General features: G+C 37.4%; 1 protein-coding gene across 1 annotated transcript in view; it reads left to right on the top strand.

The window, feature by feature from the left end:
- The window catches only part of LOC148873333 (membrane-associated protein VIPP1, chloroplastic-like), a 31767-nt gene extending 5244 nt beyond the window's left edge, over positions 1 to 26523 (top strand). Inside the window, exons 2-11 of the mRNA XM_088962525.1 lie at positions 10172 to 10281; positions 10409 to 10519; positions 12877 to 12941; positions 13029 to 13110; positions 17351 to 17425; positions 21822 to 21892; positions 21993 to 22075; positions 25235 to 25299; positions 25545 to 25619; positions 26047 to 26523. Coding sequence (XP_088818651.1) covers positions 10172 to 10281; positions 10409 to 10519; positions 12877 to 12941; positions 13029 to 13110; positions 17351 to 17425; positions 21822 to 21892; positions 21993 to 22075; positions 25235 to 25299; positions 25545 to 25619; positions 26047 to 26166 — 857 coding nt within the window. The 3' untranslated portion in view covers positions 26167 to 26523. The remainder of the gene's footprint in view (positions 1 to 10171; positions 10282 to 10408; positions 10520 to 12876; positions 12942 to 13028; positions 13111 to 17350; positions 17426 to 21821; positions 21893 to 21992; positions 22076 to 25234; positions 25300 to 25544; positions 25620 to 26046) is intronic.
- Positions 26524 to 27362: the final 839 nt, after the last annotated feature.

Genomic DNA, 27362 nt, shown 5'->3' with positions numbered 1-27362 from the left:
GATCCATGTACATCTCCTCTTGCAAGTCCCATTAAGAAAAGCATTCTTCACATCAAGTTGGAAGAGTGGCCAAGAGTATGTAGTTGCTAATGATAGAAGAATCCGGACTGAGCTCATCTTTGCCATTGGTGCAAAAGTCTCCAAGTAATCCATGCCATAAGTCTGAGTGTACCCTTTTGCAACCAGCCTCACCTTGTACCTTTCTATACTTCGATCAACTTTGTACTTCACTGTATAAACCCATCTACATCCAATTGTCTCCTTGCCATCAGGTAAATTCACAATCTCCCATATCTTATTTTTAATCAATGCTTTCATTTCCTTCTATACAACTATCTTCCACTCAGGTTTGGAGAGAGGCTGACTAACACTCCTGGGTATAGACATAGAGTCAAGGGAGGAAAGGAAGGCCCGATAAGGAGATAATCCACTGTAGGAAAGATAGTATGAGATGCAATGAGCAGTACACTTCTTCTTCCCTTTTCGAAGTGCAATAGGGAGATCTAGGTCATCTGCAATGGTGTTAGGAGCAGGGGTAGTAGTATCAATAGGAACTAAACCATCAGAGGAAATAAGAGGCATACTTGGGTTTGTGTTAGTTGAACTTGGAATCTCCGGTGAGCCGATACCGATAGTAGACCTGTTCACGGGCCGAGCTTTGGGACTGACTTTACACTATGTCGGGCTCAGGCTTTGCATTGGGCCCATTCAAATTTTGGCAAAAGTTAGGCCCGAGCTTGGCCCATGAACACGTCTAGCTGATAGGGAGTGACGTGGGTTCCTTTGCTGTGGAATCCACCTCCCTGTGTTGTTGTAAGTGTTGTAGTGTAAAACACTAAGAGGCAAGGACATAATGGAGGTGGTAAAGTGGGTGGAGTAGGTCGGTCAGACACTGGAGTGGGCAAAGGAGTTGGAATAGGAAGTGGTATGGATTGCTCACTTCCTTCTCTAAAACACTCCCCTTGAGAAGAACCCCTCTCGAGAAAAAAGGTGTGAACTCAAAAAAGGTGACATCCATAGTAACATACCGACTCCCAGAGACTAGATCATAAGAACAATACCCCTTATGATTTCTTGCATACCCAAGGAAGACACACTTCTTCGCCTTAGGTCCAGCTTTGAGCGGTGAGGACCAAGAACATGGACAAAGCATACACATCCAAAAACCCTTATAGGAATGTGGAACATCTCTCCCATAGGAAAAAGAAGGCTGAATGAAGTGCTATATCTAAGAACACGATAAGACACCCGATTAATCAAGAAAACTGCTATAAGAACTGCATCACCCAAAAATGAATTGGAACTGTAGAGCTCAACATCATTCTTCTTGCTACTTCCACAATATATTTGTTCTTCCTTTCTGCTACACCATTTTGTTGTGGAGTGTATGTACAACTGCTTTGATGCACTACTTCGTGCTCCAATAAGTATGATGCCAAGTTTTTTTTTTTTTTTTTTCAAAGTATTCCTTGGCATTATCTGATCTAAATACTTTCATTCGTACCCCAAATTGCGTCAACACTATCTAATAGAACTATTGAACTAAAGACGGTACCTCATCACGGGATCTTATCAAATATATCCAAGAGTATCGAGAATAATCATCCACAAACAGAAGAAAATACTGATAGCCACTTATAGAGGAAATATGGTATGGTCTCCACACATCAATATGAACTATATAAAAAACAGAAGAGAATCTTTTATTGCTTGCTTTAGAGGGATGTCTACAATACTTTCCAAGTTGGCAACCCTCACACTCCAAGTTGGACAAATTGACAGACTCAAAACAATTTTGGAAACAAAAAAACCGCAAAGAAGAAAAAGACAAATGCCCAATCGGTTATGCCAAAGCATAATCTAACCCATTGACTCTGACTTGATGTTTTCGTTGATATGATGAATCTGATGGTTGGGAAGCACATCAAGAAGATAGATTCCATTCACCTCATGACCACTCCCAATCGTCCTCTTTGATTCCAAATCCTACAAAACACAATGACCAGGAGAAAAGATCACTTAACAGTTCAAATTCTTTGTCAATCTACTAATAGATAAAAGATTAGTGCTCAGTCTAGGAACATGAAGGACAAAAGGTAGGGTAATGGTATTGGCTATCTTGACAAGCCTTTTCCTAGCAATGGGAACATGTGATCCATCGGCTATAGAAACTCTATCTCTACCAGAGCATGTTAGCTCGAGAAAGAGAGTGAGAGCAAAGAGAAAGACAAAAGTCCAGATCTGTTAGGGTTAATCAGTCAGATCGAACCAACCCAAAAAAGATGTATTTATATTAAACTTATGTGGATAGACAATACTGCCCTTACAAAGAGAATAAAAAGGGTTTGTACACTAAAGTACACACCTATTATAGTATAAGAAAGACAAAAATAAAGTATAGAATAGTAGAATTACAAAACTACCCTTCAGTAGTTCTTCTACACTCCCCCTCAAACTGATGCTGGGGTAGAAGCGTCAGTTTGTCAACAAGGAAATTATGTCAGGCTTTGGTCATGGCTTTGGTGAAGAGATCCGCAAGCTGTAGACCCAATGAAACATGTGGGAGAGAGATGTGACCTGCATGAGGAAGGTCACGAATGAAGTGACAATCCACCTCAATATGTTTAGTTCTCTCATGAAATACAGGATTGGTTGCAATCTTGATTGCACTCATGTTATCTGCAAATAGAGGAATAGCAGATGAGTAATCAATATTCATGTCATGAAGGAGTGCCTTAAGCCAGATTATTTCACTACAGATTGAAGACATGTCTCTGTATTCGGCTTCAGTAGATGACTTGGAAACCGTTTGTTGTTTCTTGCATTTCCAAGAAATTAGAGAATCAGCAAGGAATATACACCAACCAGTAGTAGAGCGACGGGTGTCAGGACAACTGGCCCAATCAGCATCTACATAAGCTCGGAGCTGTGTGGATGAAGAGGATGATAAAAATAGGCCATATGATAGTGTGCTCCGTACATAATGAATAATTCGGAGAACTACCGAATAGTGAGGCTGACGTGGAGCTGAAACAAACTGACTTACAATCTGAACCACATAGGAGATGTCAGGTCTAGTCATGGTGAGGTAGATAAGACTACCTACAAGCTGTCTATACAAAGTAGCATTAGGAAGAAGGTCAGCCTCATCTTTACTCAACTTACAATTAAGTTCTAGAGGAGATCAACATGTTTAGAGTCAGTCAAGTGAGCAAGAGACACCAAATCAGAAGCATATTTTTGTTGATTGACGAAGTAACCCCGATGACTTCTTTGAATTTCAAGTCTAAGGAAGTGTGTGACTGGCCCAAGATCTTTCATTTTGAATGAGTTACTAAGCAAGAGTTTGAGATTGGTAATACCATCCACATCATCTCCAGTAATAAGGATGTCATCAACATATACCAAAAGAAGAGTCAGTCCCTGAGCCCGCTTGAGAGTGAAGAGAGAGTAGTCTGAAGCACTCTGCTGAAAACCAGCTTCCAACACTACTGTACGGAAGCGATCAAACCAAGCTCTTGGAGCTTGTTTAAGGCCATATAAGGATTTCTTCAGTTTATACACCAACTGAGGATTGTCATAGTAGCCGGGAGGTGGTTTCATATAAATTGTCTCTTGTAACTCTCCATGGAGGAAGGCATTCTTAACATCCATCTGATGAACCGCCCACTGTTTGAGGGAAGTAATGGCAAGTAGTAAACGGATTGTTGACATTTTAGCCATAGGTGCAAAAGTTTCATCGTAATTAATTCCATACTCATGCTTGTAGCCTTGAGCAACCAGACGGGCCTTTATATCTGCCTAGAGTACCATCAGATTTGAGTTTTACAGTGTAAACCCACTGATTACCAATTGTGAAGGCATTTGGAGGAGGAGAGACAAGATCCCACGTGTCACTTTCCAATGGAGCCTGAACCTCTGAATCCATAGCTTCTTTCCAATGCTTAACTGCTACGGCTTGGCTGTAAGACTTAGGAATATCTGTGGATGACAAAACAGCTGAGAAGGATCTATGACTAGAAAAGAAGCCATAGCGACCAGGTGGATGAGAAATACGAGATGACCGACGCAAAGGAATAGATGAAGGTAAATCCTCAGGAGGAGAATCTGCACTTACGGTAATGGTGGATGGAGAGGAATGAACAAACACTGCTGTTTGAGATGGAGGAGGCATAGGCAATGGGTGAACTGGATGCTTCCTGAAGTATGTCTGAAGGGGCTGAAGAGAAGGAGAATCACCTGTAGATCCAAAATCATGTAGAGCAGAGATGGATGGTGCAAGTAATTTACAAATATGTTCAAAGAATGAGAAATTCTCAAGAAATATGACATTACGAGAAATGCGCAATCGACGGACTTTGGGATCATAACAGAGAAATCCCTCGTGTTCCGTACTATATCCCATGAAAGCACACATAGCTGATTGAGCTGTTAGCTTTGTGCTTTCATGGGGAGGGATATGGACAAAGCAAACACATCCGAAGACACGAAGGATGAATAGGTTTGTGGACGATAAAATAAGGACTGATGAGGAGAAGAATTTTCAAGGACAGGTGTAGGAAGACTATTGATGAGATGAACAGCAGTGCGGGTCACCTCCAACTAGAAGGTAAGGGGAGCATGTGAATCTTGTATCAAGGACTTCACCATACTAGCAATATGACGGTTCTTGCGCTCCGATACTCCATTCTGTTGAGGAGTACTGGGACAAGATCTCTAGGGCTGAATGCCATGTTGTTTAAGATAGGTTTGAAACTCACCATCCTCACCATCATAATACTCTCCCCCTGAATCTGACCTCAAAATATTTATGGTGCTTTTAAACTGGGTCATTACCATACCATGAAAGTTTTTAAACATGGAGAAGGCTTCTGATTTCTTTCGAAGAAACTAAACCCATGTGTAACGAGTACAATCATCAATGAATAATACGAAGTACTTATAACCCAAGCGCGAGATGATTGAAGACGACCACACATCACTATGAATGAGATGAAAATGTGTAGATGCATGTTGAGTAGAAGATGGAAAAGGTAAAACATGACTTTTATTATAGCAACAAGTTAAACAAGATTTATCAATATTCTTGACTGAAGTAGTATTCAAAGGTAAACAGCTAGAGGAAAACAAATAATCCAAATTCTTAGCATGAGTGTGGCCCAAACGATTATGCCATAAATGCCACACATTATTACATGAAGAAATAGAAGAGCAAGGAGAAACAGATAGGAAACAAGAATCCGATGAAGATCTCTTAGTCTCGAATTCCAAAGCAAACAACCTCCCAAACCTACGCCCCTTCCTCTTCAGCTCCCCAGTGTGCTGGTCCTAAATGAAACAACCATCATGAGTAAATAAAACATTATTACCATCATTAACAAGTTGTCCTACAGATATTAAACTAGTAGTCAATTTAGGGACAAAAAAGTTTTGGGAAGATAAAAGGGTCTGGTCTGAGAAGTGGATAAGAGCAAATCATTACAACCATATACAGGTAAAGAATCACCATTGGCAGTAATAATATGGTTGTCAAAGGGTCTAGGTTTAGGAGACTGACCAAAGGAGGCCCCAGTCATGTGATTTGAGGCCCCTGAATCAATAATCCACATGTGACACGGGGATGAACACATAAAAGCAGACTTACCAGCCAGACTAAAAGCAGAAAAAGCAAAAGAAATAGCTGAAGACATAAGCTCACGGATCCTTTCTTTGGTCAGATTTCCTTGGGCATCTGACTTGTGGGCTGATGATGAGCAGCATCAGTGGTAGCAGATTCGGTTGAGGCCTGATAAGCCTTATGCTGTCCCTTCTTAGGAGGCCTAGTCGGACATTCCACAATGATATGTCCTTGCTGTTTGCAGTAAGTACAAAACTTCTTGCAGTGGGACACCACGTGACCAAATTCTTTACATTCATAACACTGCAACTTTGAGAAGTCTTTTTTACCCTTCTGCTTGGTGGCTAAGAACACAATATCAATGCCTAGTCGGACATTCCACAATGATATGTCCTTGCTGTTTGCAGTAAGTACAAAACTTCTTGTAGTGGGATGCCACGTGACCAAATTCCTTACATTCATAACACTACAACTTCGAGAAGTCTTTTTTACCCTTCTGCTTGGTGGCTAAGAACACAGTATCAATGCCATGTTCCTTCTTCTGATCAAGTGCAGATAAAGTAAGAAGACGTGTTTCCTCCCGTAACAACTCTCCAAGAATTGCATCTAGTTCAGGGACTAGTTCTCTACTGAGAATGTTGGAGCGTAGAGTTTCATAGTCAGGCCTGAGATGCATCAAGAAATGCATGGTCTTCCTCTTAGTAAGATGTTTCTTCATGGTCTTCACACAACAATCTGTAGAAAGATCCCCAAAGTGAGCCAGTTCATATTCAGTCCAAAGGTTTATAAATCCCGCATAGTATTCCTGAATCCTCTTCTCCCCTTGAACATAGGAGAAGATATCGATTTCGATCTGATATTGCCTAGACATGTTCGATTGCTGATATACCTTTTCTAGGTATTCGAACATGTCATGGGCAGATTTGAGACCTCTCATTGGGAAACTAACATCCATTGAGATAGACCCAAGTATCCATGATGTAACCTGAGCATTTTCGGTTCTCCATTGTTTCAGCCCTTTGACATCACTTGTGTCAGGCATGGGAGTGGAACCGTCAATGTAACCCCACATGCCTTTCCCTTCAACAAAGTACTGAAAATGAAATTTCTAGAGAGCATAGTTGCTCTCGTCAAACTTGACAGAAATGAATTCACTCTTTTCCAAAGCCATAAGTCAACAGAAATCGTCCAAGATTCAGCAAAAGACGAAATACTTGAAACACAGTCCAGAAAAGGAAAATTTGGGTGCAGCCACCCAGAGGAAATGTATAGATCTCTCTCAAATCTTCTCAGATCTCGATGATATTTTCAGAGTATGATGAGAGGGCCCAGGCGACACTTCCTTTCAAATCTCACTACAAACTGAAGTCATATGAGAGAGATCTAATAAAATCTCTCTCCTAGGGTGTGCAAAACAGAGAAAACTGATCTCTGGATAGATCAAAACAATCCAGATTCAATCGGCAGTAACAACAGATGTCACACTGATCAAAGAGAGGAGAAAAGGATCAGAGATTAGATTGCTCTGATACCATGTCAGCTCGAGAAAGAGAGAGAGAGCAGAGAGAAAGACAAGTCCAGATCTGTTAGGGTTGATCAGTCAGATCGAACCAACCCAGAAAAGATGTATTTATATTAAACTTTTGTGAATAGACAATACTGTCCTTACAAAGAGAATAAAAAGGGTCTGTACACTAAAGTACACGCCTATTATAGTACAAGAAAGAATAAATAAAGTATAGAATAGTAGAATTACAAAACTACCCTTCAGTAGTTCTTCTACAGAGCAGAGGTGGTAAGAGGAGAAGATGGTGGAAATGTTGGCCATATGTTTTGAGACTCCTGAGTCTATAATCTAGAGAGGTCCCCCCTTACCTGTAGTGGGTATATAATTTGTAGTGGCATGTGAACTACCCGTATGTGCAGAGTAAAATGGCTACCTTCTAATCCATCTGCACCTTCCTGTCCACCTAATAATGAGCTAGAATTGGCTATAACCCTCTGGTTCAGAAACTGCCCATATCTCTCCAATTTGGCCCTCACTGTAGCTGTTGTAACAAACTCTAGAGAAGCTATAGTAGGTGGTTCTGATAAATCACTAGTCACTGCCATAGTTGTCAAGGCGACGCCTTGGCGACAGGGCACCCTTGGAGGCTCGCCTCGCCTAGTCGCCAATCAGTTTTGTGCACTGGGTTATAAAATACTTTTATATTTTTAATTGTTTTGACATTATAATTATAAAATAGACATTATTAAACTAGAATATTCATTTTATGTGTTTATATACTAATTTCTTTTTATTATTTTCTTATTTTGTTAGGATTTAATCAACGCAAACATTGCTAACTGCTGTATTGAACATGTGGTTCAAAGTATCGATTCACCTCTGTGTATTGGCAGAGGTTTATCGGTACTTATAATGATACTCTCCCTATTTTTTTATTTCTTTGGTTTTCAATTTCATTTTTAAATATAAATAATTAAATATATATATATATATATTATATATATATATTATTTAAAAAATGGGTCCCCAAAAACACCTCTAAACAGTGTAGAAATAGTTAGTAGCCACGAGTGAGGTTCCATACCCACACTTAGGCTCTAGTGTGTGTGGTTCATTTTTGCAACAAGTGCAAACGTTTCCGTATAGTCTATGCCATAAGTTTGTGTGAATCCCTTTGCAACCAATCTGGCCTTATACCTCTCTACAACACCATTAACATTATATTTCACAGTAGACATCCATCTGCATCCAACAGGTTTCTTCCCTTTAGGCTGGTTAATTAGTTCCCATGTGTTGTTCTTAACAAGAGCATCCATCTCTACTTGAATTGCTTGCTTCCATTCAGGTATAAAAGAGCTTCTTGTACTTTTTTGAGTATAGGAATAGTAGCAATAGATGCCAGGTAAGATCTATAGGATTCTGAGAGACAATCATACGAAAGGAACTTATAGATGCAACGGGCAGTGGATGAGGTGCAACATTGCTTCCCTTTACAAATTGCAATCGGAAGATCAAGGTCATCTGACAATGAGGGCTGAGCATCTGTAATAGTGGGATCAACTGTGGGAGCAATAGTAGTGTCTGGATCTGGGGCTGTAGAAGATGTTGGAATTGACATGGATTGCTGTTGAGTACGAGAATCAACTTGCTTCCACCACTTTCTATGATACACTCTCAACTCTCTGCATTTTTGACAACCCTCACCCTCTTCACAATTCTCCCCATCAGTAACTAGGATAGGTAAAGGAACTTTTGGGGTTGGAACTGAAATCCCTTCCTCACTACTCTCCCCCTGAGGAGAAGCCCTATTAATAGCAGGGCTATCCTAAAATAAAGTGACATCAATGGACACAAAATGCTTCCCTGAAACAAGCTCATAACAACAATATCCCTTTTGATTTTTTGCATACCCAAGGAAAATACATTTAGTAGCTTTGGGATCGAACTTGGAGCGATGACGTCCAAGGATTTGAACAAAATAAGTACACCCAAAAGTTTTGAGGGGAACAGTGAATAGGTCCTTATTTGGATATAGAAAACTGAATGGAGTTTGCATGTTTAGAATCCATGAAGGAACCTTGTTAATAAGGTGCATATCTGTATGGGTTGCATCCCCCTAGAAGCATATGGGAACGTTAGAGTTGATCCTGATGCTTCTGGCTACTTCTAAGATATGTCTGTTTTTTCTCTCAGCAACCCCGCTTTGTTGAGGTGTACGAGGATAGGTGCTCTGATGAATGACCCCAAGATCAAGGAGATAGGATGCCAAGGGTTTTGCAAAGTATTTATTGGCATTATCAGATCTAAGAGTTTTGATATTGATTTCAAACTAGGTTAGAACCATCTGATGGAAAGCCTAAGTCAGAGAAGGGACCTCATGTTGAGAGTGCATAAGGTAAACCCATGAGAAACGGGTATGATCATCAACAAATAACAAGAAATATCTGTACCCCCCCATGGTGGGAGTATGATATGGCCCCCAAATATCGGTATGCACAATTTCAAAAGGAAGATTGCTTCTTTTATTACTCAAAGGATAAGATGATTTATTGTGTTTTGCGAGCTCACAACTTTCATACTTCAAACTAGACACTTCTACTGACTCAAATAAGTTTGGAAAAAGACTCTTCAAAGACCTAAAAGATAAATGACCTAAGCGGTTATGCCAAAGCATAATCTTACTCCCAGACTGAGAGACAAACAATTTCCCCACTTCACTTTCCTTCCCTTGTGAATGTTCAAGTAGGTAGACTCCATTCATCTCACAGCCAATCCAAATCACGTTCTTCGTTTCCAGATCTTGAAAAACACACCGATCAGGGAAAAAAGTTACTGAATAGTTTTGATTTTTAGTAATACTACTAACTGAAAGCAAGTTAGCACTAAGCTTGGGAACATGCAAAACTGAGGATAGGGTGATAGCATCAGACAATCTGATGTCTCCCTTGCCAGAAATTGGCACAAGGGAGCCATCAGCAATAGAAACTTTGTCTCTCCCAGAGGACATATTTCAACAGACTATTGGTGACTTTTCTTTCCTCTAACAGTTTCAGGGCTAAGGGTAACATATTCCAACAGATTAAGATGTACTGCACATGGTGGAGGTGCTCTTGGTGCTAGGATGAACCTTTTTGATCGGTTTGCTAGAGTCATCAAGGTAAGATATATGTAAAATGCTCTTTGCAATCATTTTATTATTTTCTTATACTATAATCATTGCTTCAGCTTCCTCTTCACTCTGCATTGCTAACATTATGTTTTATTTTTTTATTGTGAAAATTTAGTCATATGCAAATGCAATCATAAGCTCCTTTGAAGATCCAGAGAAGATATTGGAACAAACTGTGCTTGAAATGAATGATGATTTGACAAAAATGCGTCAAGCCACAGCACAGGTATGTCTTATGCTTGTACTTTGAGTAATTTCTTCTTGTAACAAGAAAATTGTGTTTGAAAAATCTTTTATACCCAGACATGTCAAAGACAGGGCTAGACAGGGTGGTGGAACCCATCTATAGGCATCTGGTATCATAGTTGAATTCTATGCATCTAGAAGGGGATAAGACATTCTCCCTATACAAAATTACAAGATTCCCAAATTTATGATTGCAAAAGGACCCTACGGATAAAATACATAATCAAATCTTGGAAACAGCCTTTCTGTATATGCAGGAGTAAGGCTGTGTACATCTGTCCCTGTCCCTCCCCAGACCCTGCATTGGCGGGAGCCTCGTGCACTTCACTGCCCTTTTTATCCCTGCAGAATATGGTGGGCTGAATCTGTGAAGTCTTTCAGAATCTGGTAGCAGTTCATTAGGATGGAAACAATGGTTGCCTGAATTGATGGCTTAGACAGGATTCTGTCCTCCAAACACCTACTAAGTAGCAGAAGGAAAGGAATGCTATTCAAGAGGATCTATCTCTGTCATCTATAAAGAAAATCAGGCTAACAACTAAGAAGGACAAGAATAAATTTCAGGCCTTTGTAGTCAATGGAAAATTTAGCATACACTCCATATTCTGGTCTTCTTTCTTGGACATCATACATCTGTGCACAAAATGAGAAGTAGATGCCTAGGTGACCAGGACTGATAAAAAATGCTAGGCAAGCAGTGAGTGCCTAGATGCCTAGGTGCCTAAGTGATAAGATATGCAAGTAAAAATCCCCAAAAATCCTAAGTTGATTTCTTATTTTTTGTTTAACAATCATCTACAATAACAACAATAATATTCATCAAGTAACCATACATTTCATATCAAAACATAGAAAATTATCATATTCATGAGAAGTAGATATTTGAATGTTAATTTTAATATATCAAACATAATATGCAATATAATAATAATTCAACAAAGCAACTATATTAAAAATATAAACTATAGGCCACTACCCATTGTTGGTCCCACCTATTTGGAGTCTTTGAAGGGGTGGACCGGATAAAGACCTAACTTTTGGCTCACAAAATGGCTGCTCTCAGACTCAAATCCATGTTCTCATGCTTGTCAGCTTGGGATTTTACCATTTCATCAAGTAATGAGCCCCTTAAAAAATAAACTTATGAATTTTATAATTACTTACATAGCATAAAGCCCCTAGGATAAGATTTTACAGAATTTTTCTTCGAACATTCCCAAGCACATAGTTTTAGGGCCTGTTTGGCAAGTCTTTTTGAGAAGATCTTCTCGTAGCTTTGACAGTCAATAGACGCATTGAGCTTTTGACATAAGATCTGGGCAGCCCCAAGACCGTTTGGCAGACGCGCATCTTTCTGTGCGTCGTTTCGGGTCTTTCTGTGCGAGATTAAAACGCGGAAGACGCAGGAAGCTTCATTTGGAGCTTCCCGAAATCAGCCCAAAATGGGCTTCCCGCGTCTTTTCGGCACCCTGTCTTTTGGTGGCGAGATCTTCTGCGTGCCAAACGGGAATAGACCGATTTCGGTGTTCCCAGCTTGTAAGCAGCCGAAAGACTGCACGGAAAGACGCGCCAAACAGGGCCTTAACTAAAAGGCATCAATAACCATAAGCCAATGAAATATTTGATTCAACCATTAACAAAAAGTTCCTGTGGTACATAACTTTTCTTCAATTAAAACATTCACATAATCTGTATATATGATCTTAATCTAGATTTTAGGGTGCAAAAATTCCCAAAAAAGAAAAGATGCATTCAGCTATAAAAAGAAATAGATGCAGAAACTTGTTCAAAGCTGTTAATAGTTATTCACTTTATCATGTTTATTGTAATAGAAAACGAGTCAAGCAATTAAAATATGTTAAGCATGTTGTAACATGCACATCTAGCATCTTTAGATGCCTAGGTGTGGCCTCGTCTCCTAATCATGTACCTTATGGGCTGAGTGAGTGAGCGAGTGCCTTTTTGTAACTTCCAGTTAAAGCAATATAGAAGGAACTATTCTAAAAAGGTTCATTGGTATCCCCCATACCCGGGGTATGAGTTGTCAACAACTCTGTTTCCTTCTCTTTTCTTCATTTTTTTTTTCCACTGCTTCTTTTCCGATTTTTATAATTTGCCTTGTTTTCTTGTTTCCTCTTTTTCTTCATATATAACAAATTTAATAAAGAAATTTGCAAATGTACTGTGTGGAGGAATAAATGGAGGGAACACAAGGATGACCTAAATTTGCCGCAAAACAGTGGAAAGCCCATTCTATAGGTTGCATTAGTGCTTAGTTTATTCCTTCACCATTCTTCTTTTTATACCTTCATGATTATGCATACCTTTTTTGTGAAGGTATTGGCATCTCAGAAGCAGTTGGAAAACAAATACAAAGCTGCACAAAAAGCTTCTGAAGATTGGTAATATTTGACATTAATGTATCATTTCAATATCTCATAAGTGTTAATTTATGCTAAACGTTACCTTTAAGTGTTGTTTGGATGTAGGTATCGTAGGGCACAACTTGCTCTGGAGAAAGGAGATGAAGATCTTGCTCGAGAAGCTCTGAAAAGGCGTAAATCTTATGCTGTGGGTACTTCATTGTAAATAGTATGGTTGCTAGTTAACTGTGTTTTAGTTAAATCTGCCATGAGGATTTTGAATTAATTTGTTGATTTTTTTCTAGTGAAACATTAGTATGATACATCATTCCATATCTTTTCCCTTTTCATTTCTGATAGATCTTGGGGATAAAATTTTGCATATTTAATGAGAGCGTAAACAATCTGAAGTTATACATAAAAAGTAAGAAGAGTGTAAAGTGTAAACACACTCTGAAGCTTGGGTCTTGAGAGTAACATGATCTGGAGGTATATTTAAATGATCAGTTTATGTTTTGTTTTTTAATTTTTATCAATGACTGTAACTTTCATTAATTAAAGATGAGATAAATAGAATACAAATACCGTTGGAGATAAAACAACTTATCTCCAAGATAAAAAACTTTACAATTGAGCCCAAAACATTTGATTTCTCCCAATCCCTTGTTTTGCCAAATAATCAGCAAATCTATTAGCCATTCTTTGGACCAATTTAATTCCCACATCCATATCCCTAGTTAACCATTTAATATTCCTTAATTCATTTTGGTACATCGATAAGCCGTTCCCTTTATTTTGTAGCCATTTGACCACCGATTGAGAATCACCTTCTACAATTAGCTTGTGCACACCTAATTCCTTTGCTTTGACTACTCCTTCCACAACTACCATTACTTCAACCCTAAAAAAATCTTCAATGCCAACTGGACCCGAGAAGAGTGCCACCATATGACCTAGCCCCTTTTTTGAAGATGCTTGCTACACTTGAAGGGTATGGGTTCTCCCTACCATTACCATCGAAGTTTAGTTTTGTGTATCCCTCAGCTGGTGGTGTCCATGACATATTGATTTTGAGTTTCACAAATGAAGAGCTAACCACTTCCAACCACGTTTGAAGGTTGTCCACCAAGAAATTCAAAAGCAACTCTCGAGATTTTAACCACTGAACAACTTTGATGGTTTTGCATTCTATCAAAATCTCCTTGCTCCTCTCTCTCAAGGAATATTCTTTAATTTCTTTCCTCCAAAAGATTTTAGGTTGCTATAGCTCCTATACTTCTCCACATGATTCTACCTCTCTTTTTTGGCCAGGCAATGAAGTGGAAGCATAGGGGCTTGAGATGTTCGAAGGAGGAGTCCACCTGCAACCAAACAAAGCAAGAAACCAATCCCAAATACTGGTAGCAAATGGATAGGAATTAGTAAGTAATATAAGATTCACCATTAGCCTTGCAAAAAAAAAAACACCAATGAGGAGATAAGCAGGAGTGAGGTCTCCTTTTCTGTAGCAAGTCACAAGTGTTAATTTTCTCATGATAACCTCTCAATTGAAAGCTCCTATTCTAGGTGGAATTGGTTTAGTCCAAATCTCTTTCATTAGAAAGTGTTGACATGAGTAATCTCACGTGTGGGCCTGGGTTTGTTATTGTTTAGTTCTTTATATTATTCTCTTTGTTGTTGTCTTATTATTGGGATTTAGTTATTAGGCCCATTAGTGGTTTAAATTATGAGTCAGCTCACTAATCAAGGGCTATATTGTAATTTTATGTATTTTTAAACATTATGATAATAAAAGTCTTTAGGGCTGGCTGGAGTAGGTAATTTTGCCGCTCCATTCTTTCCATTCCTCTCAGAGAGTACAAACACGACTATTAGAGTTCAGAGGATCTAAGAAAGTATCATCAAGGATATTTAGAAGGTTTAGCACCAAATGAAGTTCAAAATCTCTTACTCTGATAAAATCCAAGTCCCATCCAAAACCATTGCTTGAATTTGAAGGAACAATAAATTTTGAGACAAGTTCCCCTTTGTGAGAAGATAAAGCAAATAAAGAAGGAAATTAATCTTTCAAAGGGATTGAACCCACCCAAGTATGTCCCCAAAATTTAATTAGATTACCCATGAAAACATTATATTTGGTAAAAGGAAGAAATTGAGGGAGGATCTCACTTAGGGCTGTTAATGGGTCAGGTCTACCTGACAGACCCGAACCGACCAAACCGATTATAACAGTTCTGGTTCCATGATTTTGTCCTGATTAATAATAGTTGGACCAGTTCCAGTTCTTGCATGTCCCGAGCCAATTCAGACCCGGAACTGATTATTTTATTAAATATATATAATATTTTCTTATCATTCTTTTCATATTTTATATTTGAAATGGTAAATAGATAACAAATAAGATAATGTTAGTTAAAAACGTTTAATTTATTAACGTGTAAATAATTTAGTATTTTTCTGTCATTTTTATTAAGGTTATATTATCAAAATTTAAATCTTAAGTAATTATTTAAATAAACAAATATAGTTTTCAGTATAATTGGGTCTATCACATCTGGACCTGATAGACCTGACTATTAGCTGGGACAGTTCTGGGTCTGTGATTTTGTCTTGATTAATAATCAGTTCCGGACTGGTTCTTCCTAGACCCGACCTATTGCCAGCCTTAAACTCACTGATAGCTTTCCAAGGAGATTTCCTTATTAGTTTAGTAGCGGCTCCAACATCCCAACCATTGTCCACTGGCTATGCTGAATACCACCTCATGCCACAATTTATCCCTTTCCAATGACATTTTATCCCCAACCACACCCCAACTACCCTGTGATTTGCCTTTGCATACCGCCTCCTATTTAACCAAGTGGTATTTTCTCGTTTATCCCAGTTCCAACAGAAAGTCACTCATTATCTTCTCAATCTTGCTCGCCTTTTGAGGAATCTTGAACATTGACAAGTAATAAATTGGGAGATCAGACAAGGAGGACTTGATCGAAGTTATTCTTCTCTCCAAAGAAGAGCCTCTTTTCCATACAGCCAGTCTCTTAGAAAACCTTTCTATCGTTGAGTTCCAAAAGGAAAGATCTCTAGGGTTAACTCCAAGAGATCAACTAAAAGAAGTAAAGAAGATCTCACTCAAGCTTCTAAAGCTATTAAGTAATTCTGTTCTTCTGTATTGGTTGAGGGCTGAGGTGGTGTTCCTTTGGTGCTCAGTTGTTTCTTGGTGGTGTTTTGAGGCTGATAGATTTGCTGGGCTTTAGATGGGTTTTTTTTCTTGTCTTTTCTGAATTTTTAGGGGTTGGGGTAGTGTTGTGTGACGAATTTGGTCAAATGGTCTAATTTGTAGCTTAGGGGTAATTTTTTTTGGTCGTAGTCTGCAAGTTTGTGATTGCTTATCATCTTTCTTCTAATATGTGTTTATTTTTATCTTAAAAAAAGGAAAATGGAAAGGGTGCATATCCTTTTTTCCTGCATGTTTCTTTTGGAATATTTAGAAGGATAGGAATAATTAAACATTTAAGAATAAGGACCCTGTGGATTTGGTAGCCATCTAGTAAGATGAAGCTCTACTCTTTTACTGGACTTTGTTTTACACATGCTAGATGGGATCTCATACTTAGTGGAGGGAGATTCTTCCTTTTTGTAAAGCGTCTGGAATTGTGATCTTTATCATTCTGACAGAAGATTACGTACTGGAACCTTTTGTTCACTTATATTAATGTTGTGTAATATAAGAAAGTAGTGACATTAGTTGAGATGCCTCTTTTGATGTAAGACAGATTAATACTAAGACATAATACTTTCAACTGGTTTTGAATTGGAGGTTTTTCTGAACATAGACAGCATGATGGTGAGTGCTGATGCCCTGAAAGTAATTTCTTTACATCCTGGTTTGCTATGGAGTTAATTTTTGGTTGAACACAGTATTTGTTTCCTTAGATTAGTTGTCTTATAGTCAATGAATTCCATACTGAGGAGTGGGCTTGCCACCAAGGGGCTTGGTCTGGGGTCCAGGGGCGGAGCCCCTGGCCCAGCCATTAGGCATAAAAAAATAGAAAAAATGTGCAAATTTTCAAAAGGCTCATGTCTGAGCTGAAGCTCAAGGCACACCTGGTGTGTGCCTTTTGAAAGTTTTGCGCTTGGGGCCTAGGTGAGAGGCACATTTTGTAATTGTGGTCTCTTGAGATGTTAGAATCTGCGAGTATACATGTTCTTTGAAACACAATTAAGGGGTGACATGGCAGGCATCTTCTCCTTAATGGAGGATCACATCTTATAAGAATTTATTACTTGGAAACATGGATTACTGAAAAAGAAAACAAAGATTACTGAAAAAAAAGAAAACAAAGATATTTGGTCCATATAATGTATTTTTTCTGTTTTTTATTAGTATTTTAATGATTCTAAATGCCTGCCTGCTTTTCCGTTTCTTTTTTTATATTGTTTTTCAGGATAATGCAAATGCTTTGAAAGCTCAGCTTGATCAGCAGAAGAATGTTGTTGAGAACCTTGTGTCAAATACTCGGGTGAGTTATGATTTTTATTTCCTCCACACTTATATAATGGTTCTGTAATGTTCTGCTTGCTGTATGGTAATACTTATAGTCCATCAAATTGTTTTTCCTTTTTTGCTTCAATATTTTTCTTTTGTAGCTGCTTCTTTTGCTTTATCTCTTTTTGGATATTAAAGCTAACAGAACACACAAAAGTTGACTACAGATTTTGCTTAGGCAATGCAGGCATTTTGCTGTTTGGTATGCAGTTTTCCTGGAAACTGTCATTTCACCTTCAAATGCATGCTATTTGTAATTTTTCTATAAAGGTTTCTGTGACTTGTAATTCGGTATAAGAAGAAATTTAGGGTTGTAAGAATAAGAGAAGAGAAGAATACAGAATAAGCATTTCAGATGCTAGATAGCACTTTACCAAACTTGAAAAACAGAAAATATAAGCTCTCAGCATTGTATATTCTTACCTGTGTATGTAGATAGAAAGAGAAGTGAACACAACAATTTGGGGGAAGGGAAAAACTAGACTAATGTGCAGTCCTTTTCTGCAATTGGATTGTCTGATGCTTTAGCTAAGCATGGGGTCAACAGAAATCATTTGTATTGGGTCCGCTTGTAACTGTTATGTTTTTTTATGTTGTAGGGTAGTAATTGCTACCCATCTAAGGGTTGTTCGTAATGCCTTGTAATCTTTCTTATATCTATTAATAAAATGTTTCAGTTATCAAAAAGGGAAAAGAAAAACAAAATGCCCTGGGTCATGTAACTCACACTTAATACATCCTTCAACACTTAAGCTGAGCGTAGATATTAATTATACTCAGCTTGCCTAGACTATGATTAAGTGTACATTTTTAACATCATTGGTCAATATACATTCAAAAGCTGTAATTCATATTTAACAAAAGAGAGACATCATAGAATTAGAGTGGGATGGTCAAAATGGTGGTGTATCCGGAGTCCTATGTGATAAACAAATACCACTTAGATCAAAAGGAAAATTTTATAAAGCAGTTGCAAGGCCGGCTATGTTGCATGGTGCAGAATGTTGACCAGTCCAGAAACAACATATCCAAAAAATGAATGTGGCAGAAGTGCGTACGCTGAGATGGATGAGTGGAAAACTAGAAAGGATAGGGTCAGAAATGAAGTCATTTGAAAGAACCTAGGAGAAGCTCCAATAGGTGATAAAATGACAGAAAGTAGACTGAGATGGTTTGATCATGTGCACAGAAGACCACCAACAGCACCTGTCAGAAGAAGTGATCTATTGCAAGTTGAAGGGGCTAGAAGGGCTATGGGTAGACTAAAAAGGACATGGTCAAAGTAGTTAGAAATGATTTAAGTGCCCATAATTTAACAGTGGATATGGCATTAAATAGAATGTAATGGTGAAACGAGATTCATGTAGCTGATCCCATATGGTTGGGATAAGGCTTGGACAATGATGATGATGAAGTTGTGGATTTGATCAATAGGAGCATTAATGGGCCACACTCCTATTTTCTCTATATCCTTCAACTCCATGCTTGGATCAACCAACTTCAATATCAAGGAAGTATTGCAGTTTTCCTAAGTCAATGATCTCAAAATTAGTATCCAAAAATTGCTTAAGATACAGAAATTCAAAAGAATTGTTTCTTGTGACCACTTTGTAATCAACAAAGGACATTCTTTGTTGGCCTTTCTTGATGAACAGAGTGTGATTAGACTATGATTGGTGAGAACCTATGTGCTGTACAATGCCCTTAAAGTGATTAAAGTGAGCCCTTGTGATGCAGGCATGAGAAAAAGGAAAGAATCCATGGAGAAAACGAGAAAGAGATTACTTATCTCCAAATTCCTTAACCAATGACAATTTTGTAATTTTTGGTGTTCCGCATTTAGCATTTTTGAGTCTTTCTAAATTTATTTTTTAGTTTGTTGGTATCTTGGGAATAGTATTAAGCTTAATTCTTCTGGACAATTACTTTTCCGAATATAAATCAAAATTGTCATTTGTGGTAACTTTTATAATTACTATTTATAGTAAAATTGCAATTCACTATTTTTAATAATTTCTGATGTCTTTATAATATGCTAGTTTTAGTAGGATCAGAAATTCTTATTAAAGTTATTTTTGGAGTTTAGAGTTTTTATTTGAGTGTCCTTACAGGTTACCTATTCAGTTGTCTTAGTTTTATGGTTAGAATTTGTTTTGGGTTAGTTTCCTAGTTGAAATTGCGGTATGTAAAGGGTGATATGAGCTCTCACGTTTAGCCTATAAATAAAGTCCTTGTATTGGTTTCCTAGTTGTGCTAGTTTCCCAGTTGCTTGCTTCTACTTTACTCTGAAGATTAATTTGCATCAATTTGTTTTCCTTCCCTTTTGGTATGTCAATAGTCTCCCATGTCTGATTCTTCAATGACACATCCATTTGTACATTCACTCCTTTCACTTAGGTTTGGAAATAGTGTCTGCTACATTCTTTGATATAGACATAGATGAAATAAAAGCATAAAAGGATTGATATGAGGGAGACAAGTAACTATAAGTAAGATATTGGGAGATTGAATGATCTGTAGATTGATTACACCCTTGCACAATGTAATAGGAAGGCCGATGTCACAATAAGTATGAGAAGTAGACAAATTAACATAACTATAAGCAGGATGAGAGTGTACCTGGATCGACTCATAATGACATTTACAAGAGGCTGAGGCTGATTTGAAATGGGAACAATCTCATTTCTTTGTTGATAGACCTGCATCTCTCTTTGATGATTATCAATAACTTGAGTGGTCACAATACTCATAGGAACACCTAAAGAAAAAGGTAGTGGAAAAGGAACACGGATAGGAAGTTGGAAGATGCAATGGAAAAAGCACTTTCCTTTCCACTGCCACTCTCTTCTTCAAGAGAGACACTAGGATATAAATCAGTTGACTAAAAAAATGTGACACGGATAGACAAACTTTTTACCAAATCATGATTCAAACAGAAATATCCCTTTACATAGATGTGTACCGAAGAAAAATACATTGAGTAGCTTTTGGATCAAACTTGGATTGGTGAGTACCAAGAATGTGAGCGAAATAAGGGCACTTGAAAACCCACAAAAGAACATGAAACAATGTCCTGGTAGGGTATAGAAGATTGAAAGGTGATCTTATTAATAAGATAAGTAGCAATTTGACAACATCTCTTCAAAATCTAATAGGAACATGGCCGCCAAACATGGCACTTTTTGCAACTTAAAGAATATTTTCAACCAGAACATTTTGCTAGGGATTATAAGCATAGAAGCTCTGATGAATGATTCAATTTTTATGATAGATAAGATGAATGATTTTTTATTAGAATATTCATTATCATTGTTAGACTGAAAAAAAACTTTAATTTGTATAGTTAGCTGATTTAATACCAGCTGATATAAATGAAGAACCAATTAAGAACTTCATCCCAAGAATGTACTACAACCAAATAAAATGAGAAAAATCATTAACAAAGAGTGAACCGTAATGGTAACCGCTCATAGCAGGGATATGATAAAGCCTTTAAATGCCTAAATACACAATATTAAAAGGAATATCAATTCTTTTATTACTAGGTAATGTAGGCCTGGAAGGATGGAAAGAATACATTGGAGAAATAAATGATTTTTCTCCCAATTTTTCATCCAATGACAATTTTGTAATTTCCTGATATGATTTTTTTTTTGTTTTTTTTTTTTTCAAATTTACGTCTAGGTTATTAGGATCTTAGGAATATGGTCATTCATTTTGAAGGGTCAATTTATTTTGTTGACATGTGTTTTTTTTTTTTTTTTCAAATTTACTTCTAGTTTATTAGGATCTTAGGAATATGGTCAGTCATTTTGAAGGGTCAATTTATTTTGTTGTCATGTGAGATAAGTTCTAAAATTTTGAAAAGTTGAAGATATGATTACAACATATTTTTTTCAACCTATTTTTCAGGGGGTCAAAATGGATCTGAGACCAAGATCTTGTAAACCTGTTGTGCTTTGAGATATGATAATCTTAGTGCTCGGTTGTTAGTGATGGGATTTGAATCTTTCTATTTCTTTGGTCACTCTTAGAATGATCTTGGTTTGTTTAATTGTAGTAGGATTAATTAAGTCTTACCAAAGTTATTTTAGGTGTTAGACTTCTTATTTGGGTGTCTTTATGGGTTACCTGTATGATTTCTTAAATTTTGTTGTTAGAAATTGTATTGACTTTTGGATCAATTTTGAGTCTAAATTGGAGTCTGTAAAGGGAGATCCAAATCCTTATGTTTAGTCTATAAATATTTTTTATACTGAAATCCTAGAGTTGAGTTAATGGAACAGAAAATTTATATTCTAGTTACCTGTGGATATATGTGCTATCTTCTTTCTCTATCTATTTCTAAGTCATGGCTTTTATTTATGTAGCTCTTAGAGAGCAAGATCCAAGAGGCAAAATCAAAAAAAGATACTCTCAAAGCACGTGCTCAGTCAGCAAAGTATGTTCTAAACACTATTCATCAATTATGTTTCATTTTCCTTTTATTTGTGCATGTAACTCTAAAATCAATCCTAATTGGCCACTTTATGTTGCTTTAGGACTGCAACCAAAGTAAGTGAGATGCTGGGGAGTGTCAATACAAGTAGTGCTCTTTCAGCTTTTGAAAAGATGGAGGAAAAGGGTATGATTAACATTTTTCTTTCTAGAAATGCACTTTCTTTTGTCAAATAACAACGATAAAGCCTCATGGACATTCTTTTTCTACAAAGAACTTGGTGATTCAACCAACCATCGAATCCAAATGAAAGTAACAAATGGTTTGCCACATTACATTTGTTGCAAGGGTATGATGATTATGACTATCATTGTAACAGTGTATCAGATTAATGTAACTCATCATTGTAATTTGACTTTTAAATATTTATTTTCCCCTGTTATTCTGTCTTGGTTGAGTACTGCAAAAAAGAACAGTATAGAACAGTAAGATCACAATGATCAGATTGTCTTAAAATTTTAATTCAGGAAGTTGGGATGTCAATTGGGTAACGTGCACTGCCCCACTGTTAGCTTGAGTTTGTCTATCCCTAATTAGATTAGGGGTTGTATAACATCTAGTGTCTACAGATGATGGGTAGAATTTGAATTTGTTTTATGACATATACACTACCAACTCTCTCTAGTAAGCTCCTGAAACTTTAGTATTTAGCCAGCCTCAGCCCTTGTCATTTCTTTATTTCTTTATTTATTTTTTGCATAAACTTCAAAAGCCCCCCTGAACTATTGGGGGTGTGTCACTATACTACCTGAACTATGAAAAGTTTCAAATAGGCCCCAACTTTCACATGTTAAGCAGCATTAATGGTGAGACGAAAATGACCGTATTACCCCCATGGTGTGGCATGTGTGGCAGGGTTTTCTTCTTCTTTATTTCTATATTTTCCCTGAAATAAGTCTTTGTTCTTGATTTTCAGGTCTGTAGGGGCATACAAGCCATACTAAATCTGTAAAAGTCATATATGATAAGTGAAAAGGCCATATTATGTGCACATGGCCATTTTCCATCAATTTCCTTGACGGGAGGCTAACATATGAGGTTATTTGATACAATGTGAAAGTTGGGGGGGGGTGTATTTGTAACTTTTCATAGTTCAGGAAGTAAAGTGAATACTGACAAATGGAATTTAACACCTGAAACTCAGTTTCTCACTTTGCAACTCTTTCAAAGCAATTTCTAGCATATGATCACTCGGATATATTAGGGATTCCTAGTTCAATTAGGACATTGAGGACAAGTCCTAGAAACTTTCTTGCCAGTTTTAGTGCTACAATGAGTCTTCCCATATTCACTTAAAACTCCTTTAGAACTAAAATATTAGAGTCTTAGTGCAACTAGGATTTCTCCCTAGGAGTCTTCTCATACTCATCCCAGTGTTATCCTGGGAATTATATAGGAGTCCTAGCCTCACTGGGAATCCTCTACTAGAGTTCCAGTACATCTAGTATTCCCATTCGGAGTCCTGATTCAACTCAACTTCTTGGCAATGGCACCCTCTTGTATTTGAGTGGGTAGTCTATACAACTCTTTTGTTATTATTACTGTTATTCTTTTTAATCAATAATAGAAACTTCATTCGTTCAATACAAAGCTCTATGCTACTCAAATTACCAAGTAGTGAGAAGTAAATACAACACAATCTTCGGATTCCCCTCGCCGAAAGCAGGAATCTTAAACATTTTCACTCAAACGACAAGGAACTATTGCAGACCTCTTGACGGTGTTTCTGCTTGCTCTCATCAATCACTGTCTCAGTCTGGGATCAGGAGAAACTCTTGCAGTTTCTCCAATTCTCACCTCCAACCTTCAAAATCCAAGTTAACCATGCTTACTTCATAGTCTCACAGTGTTCATATATAAAATATTGGTAGTGAAAAGCTCCAAAATGGATGAAGGGGCAGTCCAGCTACTTCCCAAGAGGAGAGAAAAGTGGCTCCATATCTGAGCAGCACATTGGCAAGTCATAAGAAGATGAGTAGTGTCTTCATCACTCTTGAGACAGAGAATGCAAGCATTAGGTGAGATACACCAGGATTTTCTTTTCTTCTGGAACCTTTCACATGCACTGATAATCATATTAGCTGCCTCCCAACAAAATATCATTACTTTTGGAGGTACAAGCCCAGCCCATATGTTTTTAGCTAGAAATAAGTGTATGAGGTTGGACCAGTATAGTGTTTCAAAAAAAGCAGCACACGAAAAAAGAGTGACTTGCACTTGGATTACAAACTCTCTCATCCACCCTAGAAGGAATAAGAGAGATATCTTTTAGAATTAGTGGAGCAAGGCACCTTGGAATGCATAGATCACACAAAAAAAAATCCCCAAAAAACAGAACCAATCTATTTATCAAAAACAAAAAAAACGGAACTAATCTGACCATTGAATGGGTCACTTCAGTGATCTCTTCATTCAAAACGGTGTTGTTTTGTTGGATGAGAAGTTAAAAAATTAATAAAAACCACCTGGTTTTATGAAACCGAGACCAGTTCACTGGTTCCTTGGTTGGAATGGTCGGTTGGATAGTTTTTCTTACCATCAGTTTTTAGAGCCTGACTGAACTGGCTGGTGAACCAGTTCAAAGTTTTACTGGTCTGATCGGCTGGTCCGGTCCATTTCTCTGAACATTGGACCAGATCTTTGGCTATCACCGAATGAAACATTTAAAGCCTAAGCCCCTTCAAACCCAACATCAACTGTTGTGGACCAAGAGCCCTAGGTGGGAGGTCACTCCAAAAGCTCCAAATGGTTGATTTGGGGGGGGGGGGCTGAAGCTCCAGTTCGTCCATGGAGCTCTTCCCCAATAAGAAAACACCCTCCACAACCACATCTAGGAAAAAAAAGGAAAACTCCCCAACAACCACTCCCAAGTTTGAAACCAGAACCCTATTAGATGCTCCAACCACACGCAAAGTTGCTTCTCCTAGTTCTGAGATACAAAACCCCATTACTGAGTCTGCAACCTGAACCAAAACACCATCTTCAGCATGAGTCAGCTAATTAATCTCAATTCCCAACCTGGTGTGAATTTGGTAGAAACCTAGCTGGATGTTTATCAGGTCAGGTCAGGGTTAACTGTTAGCCATCTGAAATTCAACGAATATCAAACTGGGTTGGTTAGAGTTATACGCATTGTCCAAAAAGGTTCATTGCCTATTTTGTGGAATTAGGTTGAGGTTGTTGTCTTGTCTCTATATATTGCTGAAAGCATACGGCATTTCTTAATTGACAATATGTAGCAGTCCTGTTAATGAATGATAAAAATTTTCATGCCATTGTGTACAGTGTTGGCCATGGAATCTCAAGCGGAGGCACTCGGTCAGCTGACTACTGATGACCTTGAAGGAAAGGTAATCCTTTACCCATTTATATTTTACTTTTAATCAGCAGGTACAGTTGATGCCTTCTATGATACAAAATTCTGTAAATATTAAAACGAGCAATATTCCGATTGTTCAGACATATATCTGTTGCACACTCACATATAGAGTTTATAAATACTTCTTCATATCCTTCCTAGGAATCTAGGGCCAAAAAGAACTTGATTAGATGATTCTATCTATTCTAATCTTGGTTTGTACTTTATACTTCACAGTTTGCATTGTTAGAGAGCTCGTCAGCAGATGATGATCTTGCAAACTTGAAGAAAGAACTAGCAGGAAAATCCTTGGTATGCTCTCATATCTTCTTTCTTGACTAATTAAAATGACATGCTAATGACTGGGAATGACATGTGGCTGAGACTGTTTAACAGTTCATTTGGATGTGGTCTGGCTGTATACCATTGTGCATATTCAATGTATGATGGTGTCTACTTCGCTATATACTTTCTGTTATTGCATTACTGAGCTCTCTCTCTCTCTCTCTCTCTCTCTCTCTCTTATTTGTATGCCTGTGGTCTGAATTTTTATCTGCCTAGATCAGGTATAATAAGCAAAAAATATTTTTGAACAGTGACACATTCTCATGGTCTTCACCTTTGTTATTTGGATGATTGTTTCTGTTACAATCACAGATTTTTGATTCAATGTAGACATTTTCTTTATAACTACTATTTATTATCTATCATATCCTTTCAATTTTCTTTTTTGCACTAGAAAGGAGAGCTTCCACCTGGTAGAGCAGCTGTAAGCAGCACAAATGCAGGATTTCCTTTCCAAGACTTGGAGATCGAGAAGGAGCTCAATGAACTAAGAAGAAAGGCCAAGGAATTCTAGAGTTTATCTTGTTTGCCATATGAGTAAATTAAAAGAGCCCTTGCCTTCATTTGGCCATTGGTTCCTTTTTGCATCGGAAAGTTCCGATGCATGGAAAAGCACCAACTTCATTTCAGAAATTGAAATGGGCTAAACATGTGATGGAGGAGATGCATGGATTAGACTATGCACAATCTTAAACACCATGTCTATGGTGTTTATTTATTCGCAAAATCTCTTGTTTTTGTTTGATCCCCATAATGGCCGATCATTGTAAATGTATATTTAGATAATGGAAATGCATTTTAAGATGATGGATTGTATCACTGAAATGGCGCAATTTTATGTATCAAGTGGTTATCATTTGTTAGTGTTTAATGATTTATGTGTGGTTTCATAGTGGTGGATTTCTTCAAGAGATTTTTCTGATTTAAAATCAGATATTGATCATTGATAAGAAGTTGATGAATATGAATTTCCAGTTAACAGACAAGTCATTTAGAATTTAAACGCCTTCAGGCTTATATCCTGCCTCTTTAAGACCAATGGCCTCACTTCCACCTTCTGTCTGTTAGAACCTTGCTCACAAATTGTTCTAAGAGAAACATGTTATCGCATACTTACAATCCAATCAGGTTTTGGGTCCTCTAATTAGGCTGCATTTGGCATTCTTTATTTCAAGTACTTACCTCCTTGTTAAAATGTTATATTAAGAATAAGTCCTTAAAATAAGGACTTTACACCCAAAAGCTGTTTTGGGTGTAAAGTCCTTAAAATAAGTCCTTAAAATAAGTCCTTAAAATAACATTCTCATTATGTTTAATGCAGAAAGGAGATAAGTCCTTAAAATAAGGAATGCCGAATGTAGACTTTACACCCAAAAGCTGTTTTGTAATTAAACATAATGAGAATGTTATATTAAGAATCTCGAAACAAACCATGCATTGCTGACCTCGTTTCAATGAAAATATTGAGTTACTCTACTTTGGGATTTGTTAGCTCCATGAACTTTTATTTGCCAGAGTTATGATGTAATTTCAAGTTCCAACACTACTCCCATCTTCAGCATTTTGTCAGGCAAATAGAGAAGAGCTTTGCAAATGATAGTTGTGATTGTTATGATATGGAAAAGATATGATATCTGAAAAACAATTGACCAATAAATTGGAATTATAAATGTAGTAGCGAATCAGGTATCATTTATCAAAATTCATGGG

The sequence above is a fragment of the Nelumbo lutea genome, chromosome 1, assembly GCF_056320005.1.
Source record: "Nelumbo lutea isolate HS-2025 chromosome 1, American lotus-T2T, whole genome shotgun sequence".
NCBI lineage: Eukaryota > Viridiplantae > Streptophyta > Magnoliopsida > Proteales > Nelumbonaceae > Nelumbo > Nelumbo lutea.
This window is presented reverse-complemented; position numbering and strand designations above follow the sequence as displayed.